Source organism: Stegostoma tigrinum, chromosome 26, assembly GCF_030684315.1.
Source record: "Stegostoma tigrinum isolate sSteTig4 chromosome 26, sSteTig4.hap1, whole genome shotgun sequence".
NCBI classification, from domain to species: domain Eukaryota; kingdom Metazoa; phylum Chordata; class Chondrichthyes; order Orectolobiformes; family Stegostomatidae; genus Stegostoma; species Stegostoma tigrinum.
In genome coordinates this window covers 2,657,271-2,676,758 of record NC_081379.1, presented here as the reverse complement: position 1 = coordinate 2,676,758, position 19,488 = coordinate 2,657,271, and the positions used below count along the sequence as shown (strand labels likewise).

General features: G+C 39.1%; 1 protein-coding gene across 1 annotated transcript in view; it reads right to left on the bottom strand.

Annotated features, from left to right (window-relative positions):
• The window catches only part of ep400 (E1A binding protein p400), a 135,839-nt gene that overhangs the window by 102,876 nt on the left and 13,475 nt on the right, over positions 1-19,488 (bottom strand). The window contains exons 3-4 of the mRNA XM_048555918.2: positions 15,890-16,000; positions 15,668-15,755 (exon numbers count right to left, since the gene is read on the bottom strand). Of these exons, the coding sequence (XP_048411875.2) occupies positions 15,668-15,755; positions 15,890-16,000 (199 nt within the window). The remainder of the gene's footprint in view (positions 1-15,667; positions 15,756-15,889; positions 16,001-19,488) is intronic.

Below are 19,488 nucleotides of genomic sequence, written 5' to 3'. Positions count from 1 at the left end.
ATGAAGATCTGAGGAAGCTCTTTGGGGATTTTCAACTTAAATAAAAACAAATGATGAGCAACATTAGGTTAGTGAGAAAGCATTATATAAGAGGCATATAATGTGACATGTATACATTAGAATAAGCTCTATATGTACCTCAACCACGTCTTACTACAAATTAAGTATTTTCACTCGACATAGTCACTCACTAAACTTAACAACTTATAGTTATCTATTCATCTTGGGACTTCCAGTCCACCGCATTTAGTTTTTAAGGTATTATCTTAGTTATGAATACAGACTGAACCTTTCCACTTCAGTGAATTGCAGATTTGCAGGTCAGTTCATTGAGGTTTACAGGTGATGAAGGGACCAGATTTTGTTGTCATGCCTGTGTTCCAATTAGTAGGACAGAAGAAGGGGGGGTGTCATATATTTCAGTATATAGGTTAAAATCAATTTTCAATATCAGGAAGTGAAATTCTGGAGCAGGCTCAGCAGGCAGCAAATCACAACATGCCTTCAAACAAAGTGGAACCATTTTCTTGGTACAACAATGATCACTTTTCACAAAGGGATAAATGATGCAAGGAATTATCAGGGCCAGACTGATCTCTCAGATTAGCTTTAATAGCTTAATAAATCAGAAAAAAATTCCCAAGATTTACTTTCCCCAAAGAGGCCTGAGCCTTTCATTTCACCGAAATGGGATGTACAGCATTTAACTAACACCTAAAGGATTTTGATTTATGTTAATCTTAGTATTTAGAATACACAAGGCATCATAATCGTACGGGTGCAGACTGGATAGAGCAAAGGGTCTGTACCTGTCCATCACCATTCATAAGGAAGTCCTGAGTGAGTAACACACCCAAAAGTGCAAACGGCATTCGCAAAATGCTTAATCAGAGATAGATGCAGATGCTAGAGTCAGAGATAACACAGCATGGAGCTGGAGGAACACAGCGGGCCAGGCAGCATCAGAGGAACAGAAAGTTGACGTTTCAGGGTGGGACTGTTCTTCAGACCCTTCCTTTTCTGAAGAAAGGTCCCGACCCGAAACGTCAGCTTTCCTGCTTCTCTGATGCTGCCTGGCCCGCTGGGTTCCTCCAGCTCCAAGCTGTGTTATCGCAAAATGCTCAAGTTTTGTTTTCACACCTCAAGACAGTCAGTACCTGGAACACATTACTGAAATGGTACAATGTACACATGCTGCAAAAAAAGCTGTTCAGTCACAATGCTTTGGAGAAAAGAGAATGGGTGGTGCCGTCTCATCTGGTTAGGGATTATGTATGAAATGATCTCCAGAAGTAAACCAAACTGAAAATAAAGAACTGACACAGCCAACAAAAAGTATGTGCAAAAATCGGCAGAGCTTAAGACCATAAGACACAGGAGTGGAAGTAAGGCCATTCGGCCCATCAAGTCCACTCCGCCATTTAAATCATGGCTGATGGGCATTTCAACTCCACTTCCCTGCACCCCCGTAGCCCTTGATTCCTTGTGAGATCAAGAGTTTATCAATCTCTGCCTTGAAGACATTTAACATCCCGGCCTCCACTGCGCTCCATGGCACTGAATTCCACAGGCCTACCACTCTGGCTGAAGAAATGTCTCCTCATTTCCGTTTTAAAATTTACCCCCTCTAATTCTAAGGCTGTGCCCACAGGTCCTAGTCTCCCCGCCTAACGGAAACAACTTCCCAGCATCCACCCTTTCTAAGCCATACATTATCTTGTAAGTTTCTATTAGATCTCCCATCAATAGCTTAGCTATTAAATGAAATCTTCAGCTAAAAGAGTTATCACCCCAACAATACTGATAATCCTGCTATTAGGGCAAATTGACTGATTATTATGTTGTTTAATTTTAATACGAGCATTTAGTACAATCTCAAAATTTGCGAAAGCTCTTCAGGTCTGAAGATTATTATTAACTAGTAGCTAATTACAGAATTATCATCAGCAGTGATTATGTGTGCAAATTATTTAATTAATGATTTAAGCTCCTGAATGAGGATCTACTAATAGGAAATATATAGAATAAGAACAGCCATAACAATTTGCATTTACACTGCATTTATATGACATACCCCAGAGATGCCTCAAAGCATATGGGCCAAAGGACTTTGCAAATGCTATCACTGTTGTAAAACGGGAAAGACAGCAGCCAATTTGCCTGTCGCAAGCTCTCAGAAAAAGTGAAGCAATAATGACAAGTTCATGTTTTTGATGATGGCCTTCTTCAATATAGAGTCATAGGACCTTTACAGCCTTGGTCTAACAATTCATTCAAAAGACACTGCCTCTGACAATTCTGTGTTACTATGGGACTTGAAGCTGGAAAAGTCACACCCAGAAGGAGCGCATTCATAAGCAGGCCGTAACTGACACTTAAATATCTGCATAAGTAGACTTTGCCAGAGCAAAACTGACATGTTTAGGAGAAGCCAACTACATAAATATAATAAGCCGTTCTTTAAAATAATTTAGTTTATATATCAAAACAGCCCTAACACACACAGCTGACTGTGCACAAATAATTTTAGAGATGTTAAATAATAATCTTTATTAATGGAGCAAATATGACAACCTATGCATAACAAATACAACTCTGAACTTTATGTAGAGGTTATATAGAGTTGATAAGGCAGATGAAGAGAAATGGCTTTACTTGTGGGGAAATCCTAACCAAGGGGTCATGAATTTAGTGCTGTCACTAATAAATCCAACAGGGAATAATCCAGAAGAAACCTGCTAGGAACAAATAATTGAGGCAAATAGTATAATGTCATTTAAAAGGAAGCTGAGATATATCGTGTGGTGAAGGAGGGAGAAATGAGGCCGGCACAGTTAAGCATTCAGCTGTCCATGACAGAGAATGCAACATGACAGAGAAAATTCACAGGTGTCAGCCCTAAAATGGAAGCTACTGGGAAAGAGATGCGGAATCCATCACAATTCCACTTCCGAATCAGCCTGAATCAGGACATACCTGCTGTTAAGTAAGGGAGGAAGGGAAATACTACCAGGAACACGGGCATAAAGAAAACCTCTTAACGAACAGCAAAGTAGAAAGTATCAGAGTCAGAGTCATAGCAGGTTGACAAAAAGACAGCAGCTGAAACCACATTCGATAGGCAAAAGGTAGCACCTCAGACAGTTGTCTCTAAATGAGAGTATTGAAACAATTGTGGTTGCCAGAGTTCCAAAATTCACCTTCACTCTGTCCAGTCACTAAACTGGCCCCCTCTGAAAATTTAACACTATCTTTACATCAAGCCTCTCAAACTCTTTCTTAAAATAAAAGCCTTTCCTGTACCTGGTCAGTACTCAAACTTCTCTTTTCTGATGAAAGGATCCCCAGCCTGTCAAATCTCTTCAAGAATCAAAACCTCTCAGCCCAGTTATCTTTAGAATCATAGAATTTTACAGTATAAGAGGCCATTCAACCTATCATGTCTGTAATGACTTTCCAGAAAAGCTTCCTATCAAGTCCCCTTCCACAGCCTTATTTCCATGGTACTCAAAATTCATTACTTTCAAAATTCATCCAGGTTTCTTTTAAAATCTCCTATGAAACCCACCACGGCCACCTTCCTAGGCAACACATTCCAAATCCTAACAACTCAGAGTAAAGGAGATTCTCCTCATCTCAATCATAACTTTCTTGCTGACCAATTTATCCTGTGAAAATTGTTCATAATTTTAAGCACCTCAATAAGATCACCTCTTAATCTTTTCAGCTCCAAGGAGAATAAACCCAATTTCTCTGATCTTTCATTGTATGTAAAATCTGTCATTCTTGGCACCATTCCGGTAAATCTTCATTGCATCTCTCTGCGCTTTAACATCCTTCCTTAAATTAGGTGCCCAGAAGTGAATACAATACTCCAAATGTGGTCTGACTACTGATTTGTAGAGGTCGGGCAACAATTCCTTGCTTCATACTCTATTCTTATATTTATAAACCCAAGGATCCTACAAGCCTTCCAGCTATTGTTTCAACTTACCTGGTCACCTTCAGAGAATTATCTCCTCTTGACATTTAAGACTGAGTTAGATAGGTTCTTGATTACAAAGGGGATCAAGGATCGCAGAGAAAAAGCAGGAGAAGGGGGTTGAGGAACTTATCAGCCATGATTGAATGGCAGAGCAGACTCAATGCGCCGAATAGCTTATGGTTTAAGGTATTCCCTTAAAGTTGTACCATTGAGCTGGTATTATCCATCCATGTTTCTTCAATCAAAATTCATTATATCGCATAGCTCTGCATTGAAATTCATCTGCCAGGCGTCTGCCAACAACCCTCTTAGGTTGCTCAGCATCATCTCACAATTCTCCCCAGCTTAGTGCCATCTGCAAATTTAGATTGTGCGCTCAACACCCATCTCCAAATCATTTACATAAATCAGGAAAAGCAACGATTTCAACACTGATCCCTGAATGTCACTTTCAATATGTCTCCAGTCTGGGAAATGCCCTCTTCTTCCTATCTTTTAGCCAACTTCTAATCCATATCATCACCAAGAGCCCATCAATCACAAACAGTTCTAATTTGCTAACCAACCTGTCACATGGCACCACATCAAGTGCTTTCAGAACGGTCCCAATATACAACATCCACAGCACTACCCTCACACACTGCCCAGATCAACTCGTCAAAGAACTCAATTAAATTTGTCAGACATGACATGGCCTTGACTGACTGTTTAGTGTGAACTTACGTTTCTCCATAGATTTACTATGGCCTCCATCAGTTTTCTCACTAGTGATGTGAAGCTGACAGGTCTGTAGTTTCCAGGGTTATCCTTTGCCTTCTTCTGAAATAACACTGTCACATTTCCAATTCCCCAGTCCCCTAGCGCTTTACATTACTTTATTTTAAATACAAGAGAAACCAGATTTGTTCATAATGTTCTAAGTGTGGTCTAATCAAAGTCCTATGTAATTTTAACATTACCAGTGAAACAAAAGCATTACAATGTCTTGATAACAGTGAACTGGTTTAGCACAAGGGCTTCCAGGATCTTTGTTGTATGAAGAAAATGGTGAAGCTGGAGTTGCTGACAAAGGAAGTCGAGCAGTGATTTAATGCACATTCAAAATCATGAAGGGCTTTGATAGATAAGAACTACACAGTTTCCAATGGTCAGAGGATTAATATTCAGAAGATACAGCTTTAGACTTAATTAGCAAAAGAACCAGAAGGGAGGCAAGATGTTGTTTTGATCCAATAAGTTGGCTGCTGTGATCTGGAATGCATCAAAACAGTAGGAAAAGTAATCTAAGTGACTTTCTAAAACTCTCATTTAGTTCACTTTAAAGGAGGAACCTTTCTTCCACTACGAGGAAAGAGAACAGCTAAGTAGCTCTATATGAATAGCTCTTTCAAGAAAGCCAAGACAGGCTAATGGGCCCAGTGGCCTTGTTCAGTGTTGTGTCATTCTACAACATGTCATTGATTAGCAAATATTTATGCTCCTGGGTTGCTTTCATACAAAATTTCACAGGCACTTTGTTGAACCAACACAATTGTGAAGATTTCCATTTGGTTAGTCACAGAGTCATAGAGATGTACAGCAGAGAAACAGGCCCTTCTGTCCAACTCATCCATGCTGACCAGATATCCTAAATTAATCTAGTGCCACGTGCTAGCATTAAGCCCATATCCCTCTAAACCTTCCTGTTCATGTACATATCCACATGCCTTTTAAATACTGTAATTATACCAGCCCTCACCATTTCATCTGACAGCTCACTGCATACACACACCACCCTCTCCTCGAAAATGTTGTCATCCCAGGTCCCATTTGAATCTTTGCCTTCTCAACGTAAACCTACACTGTCATGTTTTGTCCCCCACTCCAGGGAAAAGACCTGGTCTATTCACCCTATCCATGCTTCTCATGATTTTATAAACCTCTTTAATGTCATCCCTTAGCCTCCAACACTCTAGAGAAAGCAGTCTATTCAGCCTCTCCCTATAGTTCAACCCTCCAACCATGGCAACATCCTTGTAAATCTTATCTGAATCCTTTCAAGTTTCACAAAATCCTTCCTACCGCAGGGAGACCAGAATTGCATACAGTATGCCAACAGTGGCCTGACCAATGTCCTGTACAGCTGCACATAACCTTCCAACTCATATACTCAGTGCACTGATCAATATAAACAAGCATACCAAATTTCTCCTTCACTACCCTATCTACCCACGACCACACATCAAAAACAATTCCAACTCTTTAATTATTCAAAGGGAATTAACCAGAAAATAGTACAGAACACAAGCAGACAATTCGATCTACTAAGCCTGCACCAATGTTTTCAAAAATCAATGCTATTAGCCCTTGTCTTCCCCCATAGGTCTGCATTTTTTTGGTCCAAGTAGTTATCTAACTCTCTTCAAAATCTACAACTGAATCTGAATCTGCCACTCAATCAATAAATGCTAGCACTAGTTAATTTTGGTAATTACCTTAAGTCCCTTTGATCATCAATCTTTAAGGAAATGGCTCTCAAAAAGAGTCAAAAATTGATCTTTATAGTTTGTTATTAGACACAGTCCATGAGATTTTAAAATAAAAATGTACTCTCAACACTTGTGTCAGCCACTCAACTCTGGACTACTGAAAATCCCACAGTATTACAGAACCAATCAATGGAACCTCATCACATGGTTCTTCCAGATATTCTAACTTCTGATTTTCACACCGAACAAAAATGTGTAATCCTTTGTCATACTTGTATATTGTACCAAAAATTATTATTGTGCAATTTCTGGATACAAATCTTCCGCGAGATAGTAGTACCAGATCGAGATGTTTCAACAGCAGGAAGACACAATCACTAAATGTATTCAACCCATTACCTCCTTTCGTAAAATATACTTATATTCAGTGTTACAGCATCTCTCTCATTTCAAACATCAACTCAAAGATTTACTGCCTTTTTGAGAATTAAGAACAATTCATTCTCAGCACTGTACATATGAAACTATGCTACTCTTCCTGCTTTTTAAAGCTTTTATTCACTGTCTTCGAAAAGAGGTTTCCATGCTCACTGTCCTGAATCCACTGCAGTTTTTCTTTGTAAAATCCAGCCTCTCTTATCCTATAGCCCAAACTGCTGACAGCAGTTCATTTCGTTTTAGTCTATTCAATTCATTCATCATTTTAAATACTTCAATGAAAATCACTCCAATCTAACAAAACTCAGCTCTCATACCGAGTTGATTTTGAACAGGGGAGGCAATGATCTCGTGATATTATCGCTGGTCTGTTAATCCAGAGACCAAGGTAATGATCTGGGGACCTGGGTCTGCACAAGTCGAGGGTTTTGTACAGTTATGCAACAGGCACGCACTGAGTCCAGTGTGAAGCAAGATTTTAAAAAGGCAGTCAAGCCTGGATTAAGCTGCATCAACAACCAATTTAGATAAAGGTTGCAACACAAACTTTGCTAAAATTGCATCTCCTGATGCAAATTGGAAAAAAAGCTTAAACATTTTAGCGTGCAGTAAAATGAACTCTCCTGAAAAAAATTTTAAAATATCACTCAGCAAGTTCTTGCAGATTCATTTCAGGAAAAAAAACTTTTTTTATTGCTGCTATAAAGTACAACAGCAGTGCATAGTAGTCTGCAGCTAAGCAACAGAAATCTTATGCTGATATTTTATTGCTATCAACTGATTTGGAATGGACCACAGAAAGCAAATTAATCTACAACAGAAAGTTATGTAGGCCAAGACACTGAATATATTTAAGAAAGATAGATTTATTGGAAATGACAACTTCAGAATAGCAGGGTTTTTACAGTGACGAGGTGGCCAAAAGATCAGAAGGATGCCTTTTGGCCTGAATGATAGATTGCAGCAGCAAGTCATCTGAAACTCAATTCATTCCTAAAACATCCTTTAGGGAGGGGAACTTGTCCTGTTGGTGACTCCAGGGAGCCACGTGGTTGACTCCTGTTAACATTCAAAGTGACCAGGTCAGAGCAACTAGTCCAATAAATGTGGACACGTAAAAATACTCCATTACATTTTTCCAACGAGCCACCACACACTGCAGCACAGAGGAACTATGCAGAGCAGAGGAAAATCACCTATACAGCGTATTCAAAAAGAATGGGTACCCTATGAACACAGTCCGCCGATTCCTCAGTAATAAACCCAAACAAACAGACAAAACGGGCTCAGAAACCATAACCACTCTCCCCTACATCAAAGACATTTCCGAAATGACTGCCAGACTACTCGGACCTCTTGGCATCAGGGTAGCCCACAAACCCACCAACACACTAAAACAGCAGCTAATGAACTTAAAAGACCCTATACAGACAACAAATAAAACGAACGTCATCTACAAAATACCTTGCAAGAACTGTGACAAACGCTACACCGGACAAACTGGCAGAAAGCTAGCCACCAGAATACATGAACATCAAGCCACAAAACGACATGACCCACTATCACTCGTATCCCTACACACAGATGAGGAAGGACACCACTTTGATTGGGACAACACATCCATCCTAGGACAAGCCAAACAGAGACACGCACGAGAATTCCTAGAAGCATGGCATTCCAACCGGAACTCCATCAACAAACACATTGATTTGGAGCCAATCTACCATCCCCTGAGAAAAAGAACAGGAAATGACATCACCAATGCAGGAAATGACATCACCAACCCAAGGAAACCTAACCAGATAAATAGAAAGCGGGACATAACACCAGCACTTCATCGGAGGCTCACTGATGATGTTACCTTGAATGGTGACGAAATGTCTGAAAACGAACCTTCCAGCTCAGCGAGCAAACTCACACCCAAAAATACTCCATATCTCTAAAATCATTCTTTTTTAATTAAGCAACAGTGCACCACCAACAACTGGCCAGTTAAGGTAAGACTATTTAAAGTCTTCAAATGCTCCTCCGCAACAAATCAAGACTGTGTTGTTTAAATACAAATACAACAAATCATGAATTACAATTACCAATGCAAATTATACACAGAATTCTAAAATCGAACTTCAGTTAAATCTGACTTCCAGACTGGAGTCTAATGTTATCAATTATTAAATCAATGTCTTGAAATTCAGTCAGTGAATCAGAATATATGAATGAGTTGCTCAGGCTAATTTCCCATTGTCTGGAAATGGTTTAAGAATTTCACCTATACCTGACCCAAGTTAGTAATCTATCTCTTCAGTCTGATGGAGGTGTAAAATGATAATCTCAGTTAAGTATAGAATGACCATATGTCTGCTCACAAGATACTGGAACACCATTAGAAAATAAAATTAGCAAATCTATATGCCAACACGAAAATAAACACAAGAAGACAGATGAGTTAAGTGCATGGGTTGACATGTGGAATCATAATCTTGTTGCCATCACAGAAACCTGACTGAGAACCGGCAATTCGACATTCCAGGGTAAAGGATCTTCAGCCACCACACAGGAAGATGTTGCATTATTAATTAAGAAGTCAGTTAGTGCAATGAGGAAGGACAGTGTCTTGGAAGAGTCTTCAACTGAGGCTTTATGGATGCAGCTTAGGAACAAAAAGGGAGCAGTAACACTGCTGAGAGTGTATGAGAGACTCAACCACAACACGCCTCTCCACTCCAAACAGTCAGCCGGCAATGGAACTGCAGATATGCAAACAATTCAGAGAGTTGTGCAAAGAAAGGGTAGGGTCATTATATTAGGAGATTTCAACTTCCCCAACATTAATTGATTAGACATAGTGTAAAAGGTTTAAGAGGGGACAGAATTATTGAAATGTATGCAGGAGAGCTTTTTGTATCAACATGTAGAAGATCTAACAATGGAGAGTGCAGTGCTGCAGCCAATCTGGGGAATGGAGCCTGATAGGTTTTCAGGGTTACGAGTGGCCAGAGTTTGAGGGGTTGGGGGGATGCATTTCAATGACAGTAATTACATTTTCATAACAAACATAAAATGTATGGAAGGGAAAAAAAAACTTTTGTATATAGAAGGGTTTTGATTTGAACTAGCTGATGTAGACTAGGTTCAGTTACCTCTGGAAAAAATTACAGCAGAACAGTCAGGGGTGTTCAAAATTGAACTGGCAAGAGTACAGGCCTAACGTGGTTCCCTTCATTTGTAATACAACAGCAACAAGCCAAAGAATCATGAATGTTGAGGAATATTCGGGGCTGGCTGAGAAGAAAAAGGCAGGCTATTATCAGGTACAAAGGAAAAAAAAATCAAGAGGTCCTACTGAAGTACACAAGTGGAAGAGAAATTTAAGAAAGCAATTAGAAGAGCAAAGCAGGGGGGGACATGAAAAACACTAGCAAGTAAGATTAGGTAGAATTTCAAGATATTCTAGAAATATAACAAGGTGTTTAAGGTGAGGAGCATGGACGGGGTGGGGGGGGTGCGGCGAGGACAGAAAGCAGCTGTTCCCCTTATTTGAAGGGTCAATAAGAATGAAGCATTATTTTGAGATGAAAGGAAGAGGTTTAGAAGGGAAACAATTTTTCCACTCAGGGGTGTTAAGAATCTGGAATGCACTGACTGGATGACTAGTTGAGGTAGGAAACCTCATTAGAAAGTACTCAGATGGGCATTTGAAATGTGATAAGTCAAGGATACAAACCAAATGCTGGAAAGTGGGGTTGGTGTAAATTTAAAGTACTTTCTGTCAGTGAAGACTTCACAGGCCAAGGGGCCTCTGCTGCACTGTATCATTCTCCTGGTTGCTCCAATTCTAAAGTAGACTTTACTTTGGAATATTGGATTTTAAAAATGTGATTTATTCACAAAAGTAAAAAGATGTTACGTTTTAAAGTTAAATGAAAAAGATCTGACAGGCAATTCAAATGCTAATGAAATACATCTGCTGATATTTCCTCATGAACCTTAAACAACATACAACTTGCTGTCGGCAAATACCTCACTCCAATATTTCTCTGCTGTGTCAGGCCATAAACTGATTGATTGAAATACAGGGACAGGTGCACAGAGAGTTAGTGAGATCCAGGACTGCCTGCAAATCAGTCTGATTTAAGCATTTCTGGCCAGAATCAAAGACACAATGCTGGATGGTAACAAGGGATTATTATCTTGAACCGAACACATGCTAGATAATTCACTAATTTCCCCGTACTTGTTCATGGATGGTTATTGCTGAATAAGTCAGCATTTATTTCTCATCCTTAATTGTCCAGAGGATAGTTAAGAGTCAACAACATTGTTGTGGGCCTGACCAGTTAAGAACAGCAGACTTCCTTCCCTCAAGCTCATTAGTGAACAAGATGAGCTGTTACAGCAGTTAACAATGGTTACATGGTCACTATCAGGCTAACTTTTAACTCTGACTTTTTTTTAATATTGAATACATATTCTACCATCTGATTTGGTGAAATTCAAACTCATGACCACAGAATATTAGCCTGGACTTCTGGATTACTTGCCCACTGACAATACCATTATGCCACCATCTCCCTCGTGTGTGTATTACTGTGTATTATTAGATGAAGAAAATTTGTATTGACTAAACCAAGTAAAACGAATTATGGTTAATGTTCACTTGTGAAATGGATTAACACTGACATTTGATTTCATTTTCACCAACTGTCTTTTTGTCTTCGCCCAGAGGGACCGATGAAAGATGTATATGAAAGCAAAAACATCCAGCTCAGAAGTTGCCAGTATACTGCACAATGGAAGGGGCACATCTTTAAATGCAAAATGCTTAGACTGCTTATGACAGTCACCAGCACCACAATAACCAAGAATATCAGATACATTAAAGCAAAACCTAACATTCCCATAATGCAGGAACTCTTCTGGGGTCTCCCTTACACTTCTGGACAGGTTTTATATAAAAGCTAACCACTGCATAGCCAATTTTTATGATTACAACAATGTAATCATAAAACTTTAGAAAGTCAACATTTAGCCTATTAAGTCTGCATCAGCTATTTCAAAGAGCAATCCAACAAGTATAATCCACTATTCCAAATTTCTGAAATCTTTTCCCCATTTAAGGATAGATCCAGTCGTCTTGGGATATTGTGATAGAATCAGTTTTCACCACCCATCAGGCAGTGTCTTCTAAAAGCTTACCACTCAAGTCAGTTTTTTCACATGATGTCTCTAGAGCTTTTGCTAACTGTGTTAAATCTCTCTCTTAACTAGCTGTACAGAAAACAGCTTTAACCATCAGAAAGAGTTCCCTTTTGTTTACTCTATCTAAGCCTACAATGGTTTTAAACATCTGTATCAAATCACTTCTCGACTTTGTTTCAGGACAACAACTCCAACAGGGAGGTGGAATAAATGGCTCTTATTCAGAGTAGGAAATATTGACTTGTGGGGTATCTTAAGAATCAATGCTTGGGCCAATATTTCCAAGTTTGCAGACACCATAAAACCAAGAGGAAATATGAGTGGTAAGGAGGAAGAGGCTTCAAGGTGACTTAGACAAGTTCAGAGAGAGGGAAAATACAGTACAGATGCAGTACATTGGATAAATGTGAAGTTATCCAAAGAAGCAGGAAAACCAGATTGGCAGAGTATATTTAAACAGTGGTAAATTTGGAAACATGATATACAAAAGGCACCCAGGTCGCTTTGTACATCAACGGCTAAAAGTAAACATGCAACTGCAGCCAACAGTTAGAAAAGCAAATAGTATGGTGGCCTTCACTGTAAAGGCATTAGAGTGCAGGAGCAAGGGTGTCTTACTGCAACTGTGCACAGTGCACAGCCTTGATGAGTCTTCACCTGGAGTACTGAATGGAGTTTGGGTCTTCTTATTTAAAAGATATACTTGCCATGGAGGGAGGTCAGCTAAGGCTCATCACTCTAATTCCTGGAATGGAAGTATTTGCGTCAGAGATTGGGTTAACTAAGCCTGAACTCTCAGAGGGTTAGATAAATGAAAGCATGATCTCACTGATATATACAAAATACTGACAGGGCCAGACAGACTGGAGAACAGATGACGTTTCTCTTTCTTTGGGCGATATGGTCTAGAACATGGAATCGTGATCTCAGGATGTAGGAAAGATGATTTAGGGCTAAAATGAGGAGCAGGTTCTTCCCCAAAAAGTTAGCATTTTTTGTCAAATTCTCTGTCGCATAAGATGGTGAAAGCCAACTTATTGACTATAGACCAGAAAGAAATAGGTTTCTAAACACTAATGGCATCAAAGGATACAGGGTGAGAGCAGGAACTTGGCACTGATATAGGGGGTCAATCATGATCATACTGAATGGCAGACCCAGTTCACTGGTCTCTTACTTTCTATGTTTATACTTCTCCACTCTATTGATGTAAATGATATACCTCACCCCTCAAACCATTCCAGTTAATCTCTTCTATACCCTCTTCAAAACCACACTAAAGTGTGGTTACAATACTCCAGATGGGCACAACAATGCTTTGTGGACATTTAGCCTACTTTTTTGGCTTTTATATTCCATACCTTTTCTTGTCAAGTGCAAACTTACGCAGAGTTAACTAGCTGCTTTGTTTAATCTATACTGCCATCTTCAAAGATAGGCATTAGCCACCATCACGATTCCCAATTCCCAGGTCTGTCTCTCCTTGCAAAATTGTATCATTGCCTCTTGTTGTACTTCCTACAAAAATTTATCTCAACACACTTTTTTTCAAAACATGGAATTTCATTTGCCCCAGTCCACACATAGCAACAGTATATGTCCTCTTGAAATCTTTTGCTGCCTTCCTCATTGTTTGCTACACTGCAGAGTTTGTCTCACAAGCAAATCTAGCCACTTATCTTGCCATTTTACCTTCCTCTTCCAGGACATTCCTTCAGACCTCTTTCAAACCAAAATTTTAACTCCTCCTTCTTTGGCTCAGTGACTATTTTTGCTTGGTTACGCTCAAATGAGATGCCTCAGGCTGTTCTACTATATGCTTGCATGTGTACACAACTGAGAATAGCTACACCCTAGGACTGCAACTGTCTAAGAATATATTTCACCAGCACTTTTTCCAGGCCAGTTATAGATGAGCAATAAATGCTGGCTTAACTAGTGACACCCATTCTCCACAAATGAATAAAATGTCAATATACCACTATCCACCAACTCCAACTACTCCACCATAGATAATTATCATGCGCTATTATATCGATTTTACTGCATAGAAGCTTTCAGCTTAATTGTTCAGTGCACTGGCATTTATGCTTCATGAGCACCTTGTCACATTATTCTACGGTTGCAAATACAGAAATTTATATTTCGGAAAAATCTGGAATTAAAAAGCTAGCCAAATGGTAACCATGTAACCACTGCTGGTTGTCATAAAATCCGATCTAGTTCACTTATATACTGTACAGAAAGAAATCTATCGAGTGCACCTGGCCAGGCCTGTGTGTACAAACCCAGAGTAATATAGTTGATTCTAACCAGTCCTCTGAGCAATTTGGAATGAGCACTGAATGTTGGCCTAGTCAACGTCCCATGAATGAAATTTAAAATCCCTCCATCTTACCTCAATCTTCCCTCATTATGAATCATCATCAGAGCCTATATCTTTAACATCACGCTATGGCCACCAATACTAAATCCTTTCCCATTCTTACCTTAGCCTGACTACGGGCTACATTAACAGCTACTAAATAACTTGCAGTTGTTGTAGAAATCAAAAAGTGCAATTCAAACAACCGGTATCCCATCCCCAAGTCATCTATAATTTACACGTGCACAGTAGGTGGACTCTGACCAGCCAGCTCAGAGCTCGTCCCTAGAGAGAGGAGACCTTTTGACACTCCAATTAATATCTGTCAGCCAGGGCCCTCTGATTGGCCCAGGTTAACAACTCCAGTCAGGGAACTCATATTCAATGAGATCCACCTGGCCAACCCCATTTCAAACACTATAGCAATGCAACATTCTTTAAAACATTTACCATGTATTGTAAGCTTTATCACAAACAGATTCTGAAGTTGGGGAACCATGAGACATCATCAACTCCAAAGTAACACAAAATTGTGTGACTGGTCAGAAACACTAATAAACACGAATAAAGGATGCTGTTTTATGGGGGCAAAAATAGCAGCAAATAACCAAGGGGCTAAACTAGAAATGCTCAAAATCATTTGAATAGCTGCAAAACAAATATGCATCAGAAGAACAGGGAGGAAAGTCGCTTTAACATTGCCAAGAGGGAGAGGAAGCCTGAAAAAAAGTAGGATTATGTCATAAGAGACCATATACCCCAACAACGTGTCAATTCATCAAATACATGAGTAATGGATGGCTCTGGATAAGTTGTGGGAAGAAAATTTAATCTAAAGGTTTGCAGCAGCAGTTTATGTTTTGTCATTTGAACAGAGATTGAAGCAATGCTAAAATACTGGTCATGTACAACAATGCAATGGAGAACCTTTAAGCTTAGAAGGTCTTTTTACAGTGTAGCATTGGGTTGTCATTTCAGATTTTAAAATGCAACAACATGATGCAACACAGCACAAAGAGCAGTACTGAGTTTACGGTAAAGAACCATTTAATTTTATTTATTTGCTGTCATGTGTACTTGTCACATGTATTAGTGAAAAGTGTTGTATAATCCTCCAATCAATGGAGGTCAAAGGAAAATTCACTCCACTTAAATTATATTGTCACATTTGTGGCACAATTGCTGAGCAAACAGTTCCAAAAGGAAACGTACCTGTTTGGGACAAAGCCTGCTGCCTTTTGAAAGCTTCAATCTCCACTGTATTGGCTGTACCTGCCACAGGGGTACCTTGGTGTGTTTGCTATAGAAGGATGAGAAAAAAAAAGCACACATCAGAAACAAACACAGTAACTATAGCACAAAGATACAACAGGTTTTAACCCTTGCATTGCTATAATGATTCACAGACTTGTCCGTGCCACATTGACTCCTTACCTGAAACTGTTGCTGCTGTGTTGAAAATGCAGCAGAAACATTAGAGGGAAGTTGTGTTGCTATGGCAACTGGTGTCCCAGTCTGGCCATCCTTTCCTGTCACCACTTTTACCTTAAATAAAAACAATGCATTCATTCACAGGTTCAAAATGGAAACATCAAGTCTGAGTGAAAGAAAGTAATTTGTGGTACAAGGACAGCCAGGAAACTTCTGTTTGAATTCTTTTACTTCCTAGGCTTGCTTCACAGATTCATCACAATCAGCTTGTCGATTTTAATTTTACAGATTGGTTTGCAGAATAAAGCAAGTTATTTATTGCAAGGCCGAATATCTTTTGCTAAAACATTTTTTGAAGCATCTCTAAAGGCAAAAATCAGCATGAATTTTAGCCCAATGGAATCACATTTGAACGTACAAAAAAACGCTACCCCAAAAATTCTGAGATGTGGAGAGAGATGATGGGAAGTAATTATCTTGTTTTGTTTATATAAAATGTTCAATCATGGAAAATTTCTCCATGTAAAGCAAGTTAAAAAGATGCAGCCTTTCTATTTGGAATGTTGTCAATGAAAGGAAGATACTGCTTTAAAACATGGAGGCTGTGCAAAATGATCCCCTCCAATTTTAAAAGTCAAATTCACTGCAGCACATTGAGATTTTCCTGGAACAGACACCATACAGCTCATTGGTTCAGAATTAAGAACAATTCCTTGACAACTCTTTGATTGGCTCCTGGCCAGGTAACTAAGGCTTGTGTAGAGCCAGTGCAGCAATGAACCAATTCAGCCCGTAAACCTGCAAAAGAATTTCCCGTGTGGATGAACTAGCAAGTCGCCAAAAACGCTTGCGATAACAAGGTGCAGAGCTGGATGAACACAACAGGCCAAACAGCTTCAGAGGAGCAGGAAAGCTGACGTTTCGGGTCTCAACCCTTCTTCAGAAAATCTTTCTGAAACCCTTTCTGTGTATGTGTATCCGCGCATGTATTTATAAAGGGAGAAATCTAAGATGAGATAAAGTTGTAGAGTTATAAATTAGCAATTCATATATCTAGCCACCACTGGTTGATGACAACTTGTTGGCAAGAAACAGTTATTCTCCTGTTAAGTCCAGAAACCTGGTGAGTGTTGTATTTTAACAAAGTTTATCAATCAGGTAAATTGGCAACTTTGGATAATTTAACTAGATCTTTTCACATTTGTGATGACCCCAAGGAATTATGTGGCTTGATTTCTGGTGCACTGCCCCAGTGACTCTGAAAGGTTTTATTTTGGGCAAACCAGAACAAGGCACTTTAAGACTTAATCACAGAATCCTTCATGTTGACTATCACAGTATAGAATCAGCTTCAGAAACAGAATAAATCCCAAAAACTCCCACAATGTTCCAAAAGACCTAAATAGAGAAAGTGGCAATTAACAGTCCTGCTACCTCAGATCACTTGCAGCGGACAGTACTAAAACTACAGTACTGCCATTGAAGAGGCCAAGGATTTTAAATCTACAACAGATTGAGAGATGTCTACGATTATTAAGTCATTATTTTCTTTCATGTACTTTGTTCACTTTTATTTTGTACAAACTGTAACCACTGCTTGCACTCTATGCAGGCTTACAACAAGAGCCTTCTAAATTAAAAGCATTAAGTGTAATAGAACATCACCAAAATAGACTAAAAACTAGTTTTTTAGGCAAAGGTGAAATAGGACTGTATGTTGCAATTTTAGCCGTGCTCTTCGTGACATTAAGCACTGGTAAGTGCATATTATTTCAATCAAACCCTACAAACATCAGGTAAATCTTGTGATAGAGAAGGTCAAAATCTCACTGTCGATAAAATCGAAAATGTCAGAAACTCTCAAGTAACTATCAGTGAGAATTCCAGACTCTCAAAGCAGAGGCATTATAGGACCTAAAGTATTAAAGGTCAGATTGCAAACTTAATCCATCAATACCACTGTCCTTACTAATTTCCATAAAAATGAAAATAAGACCAATTATAAAGTTAAATACACATGCAAACCAATAGTAGACTGAATACCTTTTCCCAACTTCTGAGACACAGAATATCAAAGCTATTTTGCTTAGTTTGTCTGCACAAGATAGCAAGTTCCACATTTTAGCATTTTCAAGAGTTTGAATTACATTTAATTAGATAAACTACAATACAACAAAAATCTTAAAGCTGTGCATAACTCCAGTCAACATCATCCATTGAATATTTCTAAAGGAAATATTCATCTAGAAAATCATCCATGTAAACTTGCAACCTTACACTGGGTTTTGTTGTGGCACCTCTGCTTTGCATGTTCTTCTCAGCCAACACTACAATCAAGATCTCCAAGTAATTTCTCCCCATCTAAAGTTAAGGTCAGTTTTGCTTCTGAACTACAAATTGTTTCTGTGCAAAAGCGACGTAACAAACAATTTTAAGTGAAGATTAAACCAAGACTGCAGAAGCTGGGTCCAAACATCCCTTTCCCTCACAACAAAAGAAAGCAATAGCCTTGAATTCCCAAATGCAGTGTTACAGACCACTAGGCTTTCAAAACTACGAATCTTTAAAGAGTTCATTAAGTAGCTGCTCAAAATGAAATTATTATACATGAAGCCAATCCATAAATCTTTTCATTTGCATACTTTTAAGATAGGACTTCCAAAGGCACCTATGGCAGCTGGCAGTTGTCCTACACAATTAAAAGCCCATGAACTAGAGCTGCTTGATTAGAGCTGTCACTTTGTGAAATAACTCAGTAAGTAGTTTAATGCAAATGTGAGCTCGGACCAGGAGACAGGAGTGATTTAAAACAAGCCAACATATGTGAAAAGCCCAACACAGAAGTACTTCTATCAAACAAAAAAGGACATTAAATTTCACGTAGCACATCCTTACATAGCTTAACGGTTCATTTATAACTTCTAATAATTTATTCAGCCTAAAAGAAAATCTTGTTAGTGTCTGGCTGTTTGGGTATATACAATAAATGCTATGGAACCACATGAAGAGTAGGGCCCACTAGTCAGTTATGTGAGATAGTCAGAGAGTGGTGCTAATAACAGCATCTTATTGACCAAACCTGCTGGCTTCCAACTGAAAAACTTTACTGATTCACATTTTGGGCCCTCTTGTGGCACAGTGATAGTGTCCCTACCCATGGGTTTAAGTCCAACTCCAGAGGTGTATAATGACATCTCAGAACATGCTGATTAACAGGACACTTATGGCACAGCAGTAATGTTCTTACTTCTGAGCCTGTGTTCACGTCACACCTGCTCCAGATGTGCTTAATAACATCTCTGAACAGGTTGATTAGAAAATGGCAATAAGAACTGGTAAGGAGTGTTGTGGCTCAGTCATACTACCCTATCCCTGAAGCAGGACGCCCGTGTTCAAATCCCACCTGCTCTAGATGTATGTAATAAGATCTCTGAAGCGGTTGATTAGAAAATATCAACATGAAGAGTTGAGGAAGTTCTCCCAGTGTCCTGATAACATTCATCTCTCAAGCAGAGCCATCAACATCTTTATCAAGTATTCTTCCCCTTAGTTGTTTATGCGATCTCACTTTATACAGATTAGGTGCCATATTTGTACATACA